This window comes from Papaver somniferum, chromosome 8 (assembly GCF_003573695.1).
Source record: "Papaver somniferum cultivar HN1 chromosome 8, ASM357369v1, whole genome shotgun sequence".
In the NCBI taxonomy this organism is placed as follows: domain Eukaryota; kingdom Viridiplantae; phylum Streptophyta; class Magnoliopsida; order Ranunculales; family Papaveraceae; genus Papaver; species Papaver somniferum.
The window spans coordinates 173,336,891-173,351,170 of record NC_039365.1 but is presented as its reverse complement, the minus strand read 5'-3'; the positions used below and the strand labels follow the sequence as shown (position 1 = coordinate 173,351,170).

The 14,280-nt window shown below is 35.8% G+C and overlaps 1 protein-coding gene across 1 annotated transcript; it reads left to right on the top strand.

Annotated features, from left to right (window-relative positions):
- Positions 1-2,371: 2,371 nt before the first annotated feature.
- LOC113304780 (methyltransferase-like protein 5) lies at positions 2,372-4,842 on the top strand. Its single transcript, XM_026553917.1, has 9 exons — positions 2,372-2,525; positions 2,627-2,683; positions 2,794-2,891; positions 3,069-3,138; positions 3,295-3,343; positions 3,785-3,873; positions 3,963-4,010; positions 4,119-4,178; positions 4,322-4,842. Exons 1-9 carry the CDS (start codon positions 2,466-2,468, stop codon positions 4,424-4,426), a joined length of 636 nt encoding a protein of 211 aa, XP_026409702.1. The 5' UTR covers positions 2,372-2,465; the 3' UTR covers positions 4,427-4,842.
- The last annotated feature ends 9,438 nt before the right edge of the window (positions 4,843-14,280 follow it).

Here is a 14,280-nt window from a genome sequence, read left to right as displayed (position 1 = left end):
TAATGCTAGGTTCATAAAAGTTAGCCGAAACTATCCAATTGAACAATAAGCTTAACCATTTTCATATAACACTTTACGACTTATATTGATTCACAAATGTGATCAATCATGTATAGATGTGTTCCTAGAGAGTTATTCAAATGCTGATTATCTCATAGAAACAATTATGATGCATCTGAATATATTCGACAGGGTAAGTACGTGTACCGGGTATGTGTACTATACCTGTTCGTGAATATTCTTTTCATAGTACGTGTACCGGATATGTATACGCTTATGACAAAAACAAGTCCAGGAACTCACAGATATTTATGGTATGCGTAATGGGTATGTGTACCTTTCCTATTTTGAAACAAACAAATCTTTTCTAGTTTGCATACTAGGTATGCGTACCTTTCCTGTTTCACGAGTTCACAAACTTTTTATGGTATGGAAACCGGGTATGCGTACCAAAAATTTGCTTCTGAACTATATCTACGCTGGTACGTGTCTGGGTACATGTACTGCGGTTCCGGACTTATAAAAGTTCTCCCAGTATGTGAACTTGTATGCATACTGTCATGTATCCGGATTTACAGTAGTTCTATATCTCTCTAATAATCAATATGAAACATTCCCGAATAACATCAATGACACATATCACTGTTTCAGGCTATTTTCATATGATTAAATCTTGAATCATAACTAAGTTATAAACAATAAATTTTTCTTAACCAAATTCATCAAGTATGAACAAATGTTCTTAAGCTTAGCATATTTCGAGAACGATATTCAAGATAAACTACTTGACTCGAAATTTCTGTTATGCATGTACTGTCTAATTTAGTCATGCGACAATGTCTCATAAATAGAAAGGTGAAAACTTGAGAAATAGGTGGTTTAGTCTTCAATTACCTTTGTTGAAGAAGTTTTCCAGAGCTCATGTTGATCTTCGCCTTCGAACTGTAGAACGCAGTGATATCAGAATCTCAACTACACACTTCTATCATAATCCGTGACTTGCCTAAATGTAGACTAGAAATCAATATATAGTTTTGACAACTAAATTTGACAACAAACTTGAGATGACAACACTTGTGAGTTCGACCGAGCAATGCTCTAACACCATCATCATTCACTAAGTGGAATGTCATCCCCATCACCATCATTACCTCCTCCAGCATCCGAAGTTGATCATCATCATCATTACCTATTTACCAGATTGAATTTTCTTCATCTGGAGTTTCATCTGAATCACTTGATTCTGATGGTGGATGAGAATCATTCCGTTCGCGGATCTTGAGCGTTCTCGGGTCAACAAATTCCCCTCGATGTGTTGCAGTCAAGAGTTTGTCGCCTACGCGAGGAGGTTTTGAAGGAGGAGTAACAAGTTTTTTCTTTCCTTGCTTGACCTTTTGCAACCTAAACAAGAAAAATAGAAATACATTTCAATGGTCAGTATTTGGCCGGCATTGTCTAGAACCTATATAGTGCCGACTAATACCTAGTCGGAGGGGTACATGCCGACTAATAACAAGATGGAACTCAGGAGACACACGTTTTTTCACAGCATTAATCAACATTTTTAAATATTTAACACTGACAACTAACAATGCAACATCACTAGTGAGCGAGGTTCTAGGTTGAATAGCATGACAACCCTGTATATATCATTCCCAACTGATGAAAATTCGTCACGATATTCAAACTAGGAAGACAATGACTACACCTAGAATGAAAAGTCGGCATGACCGTGCAAAAAAAACCCTGCCGGCTAAATAATTGCAAACTCCAAAGTTTCCCCCCTAATTTGACATGCAAATAACAAATTGAAGTATTGGAGTGAGTTTAACTAGGCCCTTACTTTCTCAATCGCGTCATTTATGCGGATTTCTTCTTCGTCAATTGTTTTTTTCTTCTATTTGTATTGAATTACGTTTACAATTCCAGGGTTATCAGTACTAGGTCTTCTAAAAGTGTTTTTCATACGCTTCGGGTTACGCATTTTTGAAGATTAATCGTCGATGGAATTTTCAGATCGACGAGTTTTCAATCATTTTTAGTGAAAGTGGGATGGTCGGTAAGGTAGAGGAAAAGAGGGAAGACGAGAAGAAGAAATGAAACTAAAATGAGAATATGAATTGGATTAAGTTTTAATTATGATGGGTAAGGGTACTTTTGTAGCTTCACGGATTTTGGTACCTCTTGGCCCTACAAAAGAGTCCACTTAAAATTAGGTATTCCCCAATTAATCTGGATATACCCTAATCCACCGGTCAAATTATCCGGTTTCAACTTTATAAATGTTCCAACCTCATTGAGCAGCTACCTCTTAACTCCAACGAGTCCCCAAATAACACTATCCATTTAAGACCTTAAAAAGGTCGTATATTCATTGAAATTCCAAGTGAAAAGGGTTTAGCTATCCTAGTTAGGGCAGGCAAAATCAAAAGGGTTTTGCTTTCTTTCTTCAGAAAAATCAGAATATGAAGCTTAAACAGTTAGAATCTTATCTGGGTAATCTTGACCAGTTCTCAAACCCAAAGGTGGGTTTTTTTCCCCTCTGAATTCCTATCTCTCTGTCTAGATTTTCTTCTTCCCTATTTTTCTATCCAAAGATTAAAATATTGATTTGATGTTTATTCAGATTGAACTGGAACAGTACCCGACAGGATCTCATATTGCATCTCGAATGTTATACACTGTAATATTCTGTTTATACATATCATTTCTTTTTTTCTTTTTTGAAGTATCAATTTGTTATAGTTCTTAGTAAGGGTTTACTTTTGATTGTTGTTGTTGTTATCTTCTTAGGCAGAGAATTCATTTGGGGATATAAGTGGGAAAGTAGTTGCAGATTTTGGTTGTGGGTGTGGTACTCTAAGTATTGCAAGTGCTCTTTTGGGTGCTGAGTAAGTAATTTGCTTTTGCTGTCTCTTGTGGGTAATGGTAAACAAATTTACTTCTGGTGCGATGAAATTGGTGATTATAATTTGTTTGTTTGGATTAGAAAGTGGGTGTTTTTCTCTGTTCAGCCTGTTCTTGTTATATATGATAATAATAGACTGTGATTTGGTCATTTTTAACAGATATGTTCTCGGAATTGATGTTGATACCGATTCCCTTGAAATTGCGGGAGAAAACGCAGAGGATCTTGAGGTGATATCTTGCTTTCATTGCTCCAAAGTGTAGTATTTTTGTATGTCGAATGTAGAGACTATGTTAAATGAGAACTGAAGATTATGACTATCCTACGTTAAATTCACGAGCTTAAATTGTGGGATTGATGGTTTTCTTTCGAAATTTTGTTGGCAGGTGGACATAAATTTTGTTCAGTGTGACATCAACAATCTGAATTTGAGAGGTACTTCTGTGTACACTTGCTTGACTACCTTTTGCAAGTATTGAAGCATTCTTTCACTTTGAAATTCTTCTATATTCGGATTGGAACTTGGAAAGTAAATTTTAGTGAAATTAATCCTGTGTCTTAAGTGTATGGTATATTTGCGTCACACTAAAATAGTGCTTAACGTAGAAGTGAACTGCGTAAATCTAGCTGTCTCTGGCTGGTTGTTTCTTTTGGTCTTGCTAGTGGCCACGGTCTCATGTATACCAGTTACTGATTATGGTAATTGATAAGTATATTATAATAAAGTGCTGTACTTTGTAACTCTTTGACAAGAAATGAGAACCTCTGTGTTAATTGACTTGTTTAATGGTCATCATAGTTTGTATTTAGTTTATACCCTTCCATTTCTCTTTTGAATTTCATTAAATTGTTCATGAGATATGATCATTTATACAGGTAAAATTGTTGACACTGTTGTAATGAATCCTCCATTTGGTACAAGGAAAAAGGGTGCAGACATGAATTTCCTCGCCGTGGCTATGAAGGTGAGTTGAGGACTGTAATCAGTTTCCTGACTTTTATGTCCGGGCATCTTCAATTGTCTGTACCTTTTCTAATCCAATTTTGGTATCAGGTTGCATCACAAGCTGTTTATTCCTTGCATAAGACAACGACCAGAGATGTAAGTCATTTTCTTTAGAAGTTGTGGTAATTATATAAGCTGCAATATGTGGCTTTTGCTATACTGCTTTAATCCTTGCTCCAATTAACAACAAGGATACAATCACAGCATATAAAGAAGACAGCGTTACGGGATCTAAATGCTAAAAGTGCCGAGGTCATATGTGAGGTATGGCAACAACTTACCTGAACTAGTTGTTGTATCTTTTCTAGAGAATGTATATGGCCACAACGTCATGATTGTATCTGAATTATCTGAGCATGTTAAATACTATTCTTATATGTACGCATTACTTCTTTTTGGTGGTGTAGCTTCGATATGATGTGCCACAGCTTTACAAATTTCATAAGAAGAAAGAGGTTGATATTGCAGTAGACCTATGGAGATTTGTTCCTCAGAGAGATCAAGACAGGTAATCAAATCATCGTAATCTTCACTATTTAGGTGAAAGAGATTTGGTAATGTAGTGCATCTTAGACAAAGTACATGATGAATCTGATACAAAAAGGTATGTAACTGTAATGTACAATGGTTCGGATTGGGTTGCAATCAAATGCACCATTATCTGTTTTATCATCGCGTATGCAATTTATCGAGCCAAATTATATTTGTAGTAGTCATTTCCAGCTTGATTTTTATGACTGCCAACTTTGATTTGGCTGATCATGACCCCATGTACAAGTTGGTAACGGGATGTAATGGGCTTGGGGGTCCAAATTTAGAGTCTAATCCAGTGGTGGAGTTCAGTCTAGTGCATTCCTATTTTCAGGTTGGTATTTGAGAAGAACTATACCGTTATTTCTAAGTTTCTAACAGGTGCTAATTATTCCAACGCTACTTTAATTTTACCAATTTGCTAATTTTGTTTTGATCTTGCATCAAAAAATCAGTGGGAAACCCTCTGTTGCTAAATCTCTGATTTGGTACAGTGATTCGATTATTGTCCGCGAAGTTGAGTAACTCCAAATATGTACAATGACTCACAAGTCCTGATCGGTGTCGATATGGTGTTGGTCCTGTGCACTGGCGTTGAGATCTGCCATGAACAGGCTACTACAAGACACTTCTCCACGTTGAAATTTGCTTCAAAACCAAAGAATCATATAACGCGAGTACAATCTTTACCTGCCACCACAACACTAATACACGCATAGAAAATTCCCACCTTTTCCCACGATCATATCTACCATTCCACCTTACCATTTGTTTCACAAGTATGACCTATATATACCACGTATAGAGGCTCGTTATGGAGAAAATAAAGTCAGCCTCCTCCTCATTCTATTCTTTCAACTTCATCTCTTCTTGCAAGTTTCAGTAACCATGTCGTGGTTTAGAGATCCCGAGTTGTATTTAGATTTTGTAGTGGGTGAGCCCCGTTTATGGAGACTTACGAAAAAATCTGGTACTCCATTTGCACAAAGCGATTTCACTTTCGTAGGGAATGTAAGTAATGCTAATTACCTCTCATTGGTTGACCACTCTTTTGCGTGGAGAAGGAGCGATTTTGATGCTTTTGCAGCTTTCATCTTTAGGAATGACTTGGTTGTAAACTGCCAAGGTTTGGTGATCACTGTTACGTTCCCTCGAGATAGAAGTCACCGTCCTGATGTAAACCGTGGAACTTATTTCTGGTCACATGAGGTTCTAAACATGCCCATGTATGGTCTACCTGTTCCATCAATTCCTTACAGACCGGTTCGGTACATAGGAGGAGGCGAGTTAACTCCAATACACGAATCCGAATCTGATCCAGTCCCACAACCACAATCTTAAATAAAGCGATTGGAATTCCCTCGTGTCTTTGAATTTTATCTCTTTCTTTCGTTTATGTGTGCCTAAGGCATGTGTTCTCCTTACGTTTGTTTAAACTATTCACTTGACGTCAGAGATCTGATTTTCCGTTCAAAATTTTGCTGATATTTCAGAAATTTTGTATGGGTTTGGAAGCATCTAAAATAAATTATAATGTCTGCTGGAGCTCGTCTCTGTTGTTGTTTAATTTGAATTGCTTGCCCTGAGTTACAATTATATATAAATTTGTATGTTGACTTTGGTGGCTTCGCGCATACCCATCCAGAAACCTTTTTCTTGGTGTATCTTTAAATGTCTACAAATGTATACAAATCGGCTGTGTGGGCATCCAGTATAAAGATTAGAAACCATCTAGAACAAAATGTCTTCAAATGTATCTCCAAGCCTTCAACTGTTTGCAAAAGCAAAATTGGAGTCCCAACTGATATAGAGGGTTATTATATGGCTTAGCTCCACACTAGACCACATACCAGCCTTCAGAAGTCAAGTTAGTGTTTACTTCATTTTGCTAGTCTAAAAAAAGATAAACGATATTCTAGCCTTTTAGAAAGTATACTTCTTTTACGACGACCAACCTTTCAACAATCTGAAACATGAATACTGTACTTTGTATTTCATCAGACTGGATATATATACCAGCCTTCCGAAGTTATGGTTTAGCTTCGATAGGATGTTCCACAGGACCACAGCTTACAAATTTCATAAGAAGAAAGAGGTTGATATTGCGGTAGACCTATTGAGATTAGATGAAAGAAGTGAGATTTAGCTTTGTTCAATTCAGAACCACGTAAAACTGGAAGGTAATTTATGGAGCAGCCAATTTTGCTATATTCGTATTTCCGGTTCCAGCTTGCTAATTTTGTAATTGCGCTGTGCCACTACGTACACTAATAGTAAATATTGGCTTGGGGTCCAAATTTAGATTTTAGCTGCTAGATCCAGTTGAAGAGTTTAGTCTAGTGCGTGAGGTATTTAAATTTCTTGAAACATATTTTGAGGCATATTCAAGGTTCGGCCGATAACCTATGTTTTTGCCTAGATTCGGCTGATAACTTTTCAGCCGAACTTAGACAGATGTATGCTTCAAAACAGGTTTCATTTAAATTTCACGTAGGCATTCAAGGAGAACATCTCGTTGGGTAATATAAACCATATATTCGTAAGACAGATCGGCGTGTATTTAGTTGCATGGCCTGAAAACTTCAGGCCTTATCACTTTATCTCTCGGACCTTTTTATCTGGCTCCGAATCATTATTGGCTCATCACTCAAATCTTCGACAGAGGATTTTGTATCCGAACGTGAACTCGAAAACTCCATCAAATCAAACACCAGAGTAGAAATGCGATCTTGACGACTCGTGTGGCTGCAAGGTAGAACTTGGACACCATATAACTTGGGCCCTGCTTAGTCTGTGCAATACGCAGTGAATCCAGTGATTTTGCCTTGCATGTCGATTCCTACAATTTGGGCCCTGCTTGGCCTGCGAGACTTTTATCAGTAGAATATACAAATGATAATTTCAATCGAAGGATTTACCCCTCTGAGAAAATCACATTCATGTTAAACACTTCTTAACTAGTGTAGTAAGTGAAGATAGTATGGTCCCTGTTCAACTTTTATTAGTTAATCCCCATCATCTCAATAATTAATATCTCTAACTTTGTCTCTTTACACCAAAGTCAGTATATTCTTTCTTTTCTGCAGTATATACAAACAGAAGATTAGATCTTCTTGTACAAACTCACATGGTTGCAAATCCAGGGCATGATCATAGTTGCAGCATGCAAGCCTGTATAGCTTTTGACTCTCAATCTCTTTGTCTCTCTCTCCATGAGATTCATCAACAACTGCACTTTGATCAAATAAACAAATGTACAAAGGTATGGGAAGATCTATAAACAATCATCAATTAACAAAGAAAGACAGAAACTTAAGAATATATTACATCATCAACATGTGTATTATTATGCACTCGTCTGGTTTATTAACTTCATCCCAAAATTTAAAAAGAAAGAGAACATATCATTCGGCACTCTAGATTACGTGCGCGGAAAAAGTACAAGGCTACGTGCACCAATAACCAACGACTACGTTTCCAACAAATGAATGCGCCCGCATGAGACTTGTTGAGCCTATAATGTTCCTCACAAAACTAGATTGCAGCAAGGGTATAAAATTTCTGTCTGGTAAGTGCAATCACTCGTCAACTGGCTCACGAAACCTATATGTGCATACGTATTTTCACAAAACTCTCCCTTAAGCTTGCCATTTACTGTAATTCTTTGTTTGCATTTATATAGTTTAGTTTTTTTCGCCTCTTCTTACCTTCAATTTTGGCTCTGCCTAGCCCCGTCAGCAATCATGTTTATCCGATTAGAAAATATACTGTACATTTTTAGTTGCCAATTTGGTTATGGTCGTCCAATCTCCATATGTTGGGTGGGGTTGTGCCAAAAGTTCATTCCCACTATATGTTTCATTTGAAAACTTATGCATTCAGATAGTTAAAAAACTCGGCTGTTGTTGGCCCTTGCCTGCAGTGGAGTACTGATATGGTTTTTGTTAATTATGATGTGAAACAAAATATTTAAAAACAAGTTATAACTCCCGAATCCTTATAAATCCGTGTTTTTAAATGATTAAGTACGTAATCAACTCATAATTGAGTTAATTGACTCCTAGTAACTAATCTGGCCAGGTTCAATGACTCTAATCAAACAGTATCAGAGATGATCAGTCGTCTTACACCTGTTCTATGTCTCAAATCAAACTAGTACAGTATATCTTTGGCTAAAATAATTCTCTCTTTTTCAAGCACACACACTATCCATGGGTACGTGGTTAACCTGACACCTGACTAATTTATGGAGCGGCATATGGAGATCCATCTAGCGGCCATGAGCAGAGTCAGGTATAGGTAAATACTGTATCTACTTGCCAACATAACTCCTGCGCTTTAGCGCCTGATTCTCGGACATTAGCTCAAGGCATTTTCTCTATCCTTGTTTCGCCTGAAAAACAAGTGTCATCTTGCGTCCTTCCGTATCTACACGACATATCTAAAATTGGCTCCCTCTTCAGTGTTCACCCGGTTTTTGGTCCCCAAATGCTTATATATGTGTATTTTGTGCAAGAATTTTTTCTTTTCTTAAATTTGCCATTTTGCTTATTATTTGCCCCAGTACAACCACAATTATTATTTTTGGTTCCCGTACACCTTAGATCCTAATTCTTCCGCTAATAAGGAGTAAACTGCAAGTGAAAATATCCAATTTCCAGCTATGTACGAAAATTTTAATAATGTGGTCCTAGGTATCCGAATCAATTTTTTGAGTCTCAAGTCTCAACTTTGATTCGCAAGCTTGTATATATGGATAGACTCACATGCAAACCAGCACTAAGTAAATACTTAACTAATTAATTAGAAGTGGATGGAAACCTAATCTCCTTCAATGAAAGATTAGTGATGATGATGCATCTACAAATGTTTTGAACCTTTTGAAGCAGACAAACTTTTCTCTTACTAAATTAAAAAAATAGAATTTTCTTTTAACTTAATTAGATCTAATGACATATTAATCTCTATTTTTTAATAATTAATTGATTAAGTTTGATTAGGACAAGTTAGTGAATATAGAAATGATCACAAGATACACGCCAAATGATATTAGTAAGAAAATGGTGATAACTATGTTTATGATGACCAAATGGATTTGTCAATCAACAACTTAGCAAATCATATCTAACAAGTACATTATGATCATGAGGATGTTGGTTCTCTTATTATTGGTTGCAAAACTAAACTAAATGTTAAAAGGGGAAATTAGGGGGAGACCCAAAAAGAAAAATATTTTCATTTTCAGGCCCATAATTAATTTTGTATACCGTGACACCCATAATTATATGAAATTATTATATGAATCAATATATAACTGGTTATGCATACTATCTTTTCAGGCATAACTCGTTACGCAGCCTAATTTTTCAGGGGTATAATTGGCAGCGCAACTTGGACATAACATATCTAAAAATCCGTGCCTTAAAATTTTACAAACTTTATATCGTTGGAAATCTTTTTAAAAGAGCTACGCAACGAGTACAAACAGGAATATCAAATTTTTGTTTTTAACGAAAAATCGGAGGTGATCCTCATTTTAGGGAATTTTTTTGAAAACTTGATACTTAACCATTATGCAGTCACCAAAAACGATGCATTTCTGCAGACGCATAACGAATTATGCAACCATTTTCTCCACTGCATAACAAATTATGCATTTGGATAAAAAAATTATGCATCTATAACAATTTATGTTACCATTTTTTTGGTTGATTTTAGCCGTACATATAAAAAAATTGATGCATAATGCAGTATGCATCCATATTTACGGATGCATATCAGGTTATGCATCTATTTTCTCGATGCATAATGCATTATGTAGCCATATTTTCGGATGCATAACAGGTTATATATCTATTTTCTCAATGCATAAAATATTGTGCAACAATTTTCTCGATGCATAACACATTATGCAGAAAAAGTTGACGCATAATGCGTTATGCAGCCATATTTTTGGATGCATATCAAGTTATGCATCAATTTTTTTATTTCAGTGCTTACAAAAAAGTGGTTGGATAATGCTTTATGCATCCATTTTCATGACTGCATAACATGTTATGCAGATATTATTTTAGGTGCATGACAAGTTATGCAGTCTTTTTTTTTGTTGATTACAATGCTAACAAAAAAGTTGTTGCATAACATGTTATGCACCCATTTTCTGATCTGCATAACAAGTTACGCAACAATTTTTGTAGATGCATAACAGGTTATGCAATCATTTTCATACCTGCATAACAAATTATTCAACCATTATTACCAACACCAACACCAATATGACCAAATACATTTGTAGCTTTCTGACCAACAACACCAACACCTCTGAAAAACGACAACTAAGACTACAAAGTAATATAACAACTTCGAAAAACGCAACAAAAAAAAGCATTATAACTAGCATCATTTTCTTATGCGTCATTTTATGGAAGCACTACTGTTTATAAACACTTCAATCTTATGTATATCTAATGAACTTGAGATCCAAATATTACACTACGATACATGATGTTTATATTTTCACTTAGATTATTGTGGATTATAATAACGAGAACTCATGGGAGAAGGTAAACGTACTCATGTGAGAACCAACAAGGGAGTGCACAATGTTTGGAGGAAAAGGGCTCTTCTGCTTCTTGACATCAACCTGGAAAATTTACTGCTGTATGATTATTTAATCACTAATGAGACAATCGGACCAAGACAAAAGTGCAAGTTGGATACAAAATATTACTCGTAGGATTTAAAGCTTATGGAGTTTCCTTCTCGCTGCAAAACTAAAACCTGAAGGAAAATTCTTATCTACAATACACATTTAACGAAAATCAGAAAGCAATTTACCCATCCTATTTCGTATTCAAACCACTTCTCGATTCATAACCATCTTCGCCACCTCGATCAATACCATTAAGACCTTCATATGCAGCCATGAATCGCAGAAGCAACTTCATGTTGTTTCTTCCATTTTCGACCAGAAAAACCATATAATTTTTCATTCAAACTTAAATCCGAGATCAACCCATTATTCCTTTCTATTTTACAGCATCACAATTCAAACGAAACCCCATCTAATTCATCCCCACAATCCATAAACTCTCAATTTCTTATCCAAATTTAACATCAACCATCTTCCCCCTGTTTAATTTCAATTCAAATCGATTACTGACCACAGGTCTTGCAACCCATCTCTGTTAACCAACCAACAGCAAACCCTAGTTACTTCTCGATCTGTTTAAGCTAAAGAACGAACTCAATTTCATTGTCAATCCCTTCCAATCTCGGTATTATCTCAGAATCACTTTAAATTTCCTTTTCATCGATCTGATCTCAATCAGTTGTCTCTCGGATCAGAACCATTCTCTTTCACTCTCTGTTCTGAAACAATCCGCTTCTCTTGAGCTTCATCTCTTGTATTCAGTAGCAGCTGCGCTGCCATTATTTCTTCTTCTCTCAAATTAGTCGTATTCTGTCCCTCTAAGAAAAATCCAATAAACTTATTTTCAGAAATTATGGGTGTCTGAGAAATTTTTTCTTGAAAACTGGGTGCGTGCATGAAGATTTCTGTTTGTGGGTTTGACAGTGTACAAAATAAGGAGAATGGGTCTCACAATAGTTTTCACATGTCAAAAGGGCTGACCAAATTCATTAATAACTTCGAAGGCATTAATTGGGTATAGAGACTTTTCGGAGATAAAGGTAACTAAAACTCATTTTATTCTAGGTCCAGTAATGTAGCATGGGCCGCTGATCGTTCCGTGAATAAAGCGTATTTCCTTTAACTAGTCTTTAAATTTATTTTGGCATTTACAAAAAAACGGGTAACTAGCTTAGCTGGTCATCCCCGTTACACAAAAGTTTCATACCTTTCAGGAGGCCTCAGGTTCGAGTTTTAGATGGCGCAATATATCAGAATTTGACATGGAATTGGATTCCCCCTTGCGACAAAATCAGCCCCCAATCCGCTTCGGCTCTCTTGGCTGGTTCCTCATGAGGCTCGCTGGTATGCTAGCACGGTAACCTGTTCAACTAATATAGTAGTACGTTGTTTGGAGCTTTGCTTGTTAGGCTTCCATGCTGGTAGGCTAGCACGACAACCTGTTCAATTAATGTAGTAGTACGTCGTTTGGAGCTTTGCTTGTTAGGCTTCCAACTACAGTATAACTTCGATAAATTAATCCTCGGTAAATTAATTACTTTGCTAAAATAATAAAACTTTTGGTCCCAACTAGGCTTGAATAAATCAAACGTTAACTCGATAAATTAATAACTTCGCTAAAATAATAATTTTCTCTACTACCAACTAGGTTATCAACCAAAAGTATGTAATTTGCTCAATAATTAAAAAATATTAATTATTTAGTAATATAATCTTTAAAGAAAATAAAAATAAAGAGTTTCCGTGCTTTCTTTTTTCCTTCATTTACGGTAGGGTTTGTTTACTGGAAATTTCACAAACTATTTTATAAGCCTAGCCAGTATAGATTTCAATTCTGAACTATCAGAATTAGATGGGTCAAAAAAAATTAGGATTATAAAATAGCTTATTATTGATAAAAATTAGATTTCGGATCGGTTTATTACTGTTCGTATTTGGTGAACTGATAAAAATTAAACTTTCAAGTTTTTTATGGAGGGAAGAAATACACACAACAATCCAAAGGATAAAACTCACAATGTATATTTTTTAGTGCGTTACAATATAATGAGTGGGAGATTATTTTGCAGGAAGAATTTGGAAAAACAGATTCGACTAATTCAAGATTAGCCAGAAGGAAGGGTAAGTAGAAGGGCTACAATTTTTAACATCCACGACTATAATATACTAAGATCTAACATACCTTATTAACCAGTTTAAACAAATGATTTCGGTTCGTTCTTAGGGATAAACCGTATCGAAGATATGTCGGTATTGCATAATCTAAAATCATTGAATTAATGGTTCAATTGGATTTAGTCATTTTGAAATTATTAAAATATTGTATAGCAAAATAAATACTAAGATAATTTGAAAACAGAAACAGTAACTTAGTCATTTCATAACAAATGTGATATCCCTGTCCCATTATCCTAGATGGGAAGATCCCGAAAATAAAGTAGAGGGTGAAATATCCAAAAGGCCCATAACCACCAAGGTGGAAAATGCTTCAAGCATCCGAGATTTTGTTATGTACCCGGGGTGCCCTGAGCACTATTCTGTGTACCTATATATCTGTTTGTCATAGGTTCATTATGTGTATTGGTTGGCCAGGCAGATGTTTCCGCGTATCTGTCCTATGATGGTCGATATTAGGGCTTCTGATTGGTTGGTATAAATATGTAATAAAGAGAGAGAAATCGTAAGCATGATTAATGAACTTCTTTTATGGTTGTGTTCACCTGAACCAGATTATCTTCATCTTCTTCTTCTCAATTCTTCTAATCTTCTCTCTTATTTCGTCTAATCTTCCCTGGCTATCTATGATACACCTCACATTACTGGATCTTGATTGCAAATTGTACTGAGAACAGTGCATTTGACATCAGAGTCGTTCCTTCTTCAATCATGGGTACCAAAAATTTTGCACTCAAAGAACTATCTGATTTCCATAGACAAAATTTATCCAAATTCACTGATCTAGATACTAAGGTAACAAAGGTGAGTCAACAATTAGATGAAATCCAATAATACGAAGGCCTATCAAAAGCAGACGAACGACAGTTCAAAATTACTATCCAGCCAAATGGCAGAGCTGATTCAGTCTTCTCGTTGTTCACAACACAAAAATGAAGATGCAGGAGTTTTGGGTATGCCTGGGTTTACACCAATAGGAGGTAATAATCATTTGGTCATATTTTTCAA

Excerpts from the sequence above, each read along its gene's own strand:
- LOC113304780 (XM_026553917.1), top strand. The coding sequence starts at position 2,466 with ATGAAGCTTAAACAGTTAGAATCTTATCTGGGTAATCTTGACCAGTTC. Across the intron at positions 2,526-2,626 it reads ACCAGTTCTCAAACCCAAAG|ATTGAACTGGAACAGTACCC; the intron begins GTGGGTTTTTTT and ends ATGTTTATTCAG. Across the intron at positions 2,684-2,793 it reads CATCTCGAATGTTATACACT|GCAGAGAATTCATTTGGGGA; the intron begins GTAATATTCTGT and ends TTATCTTCTTAG.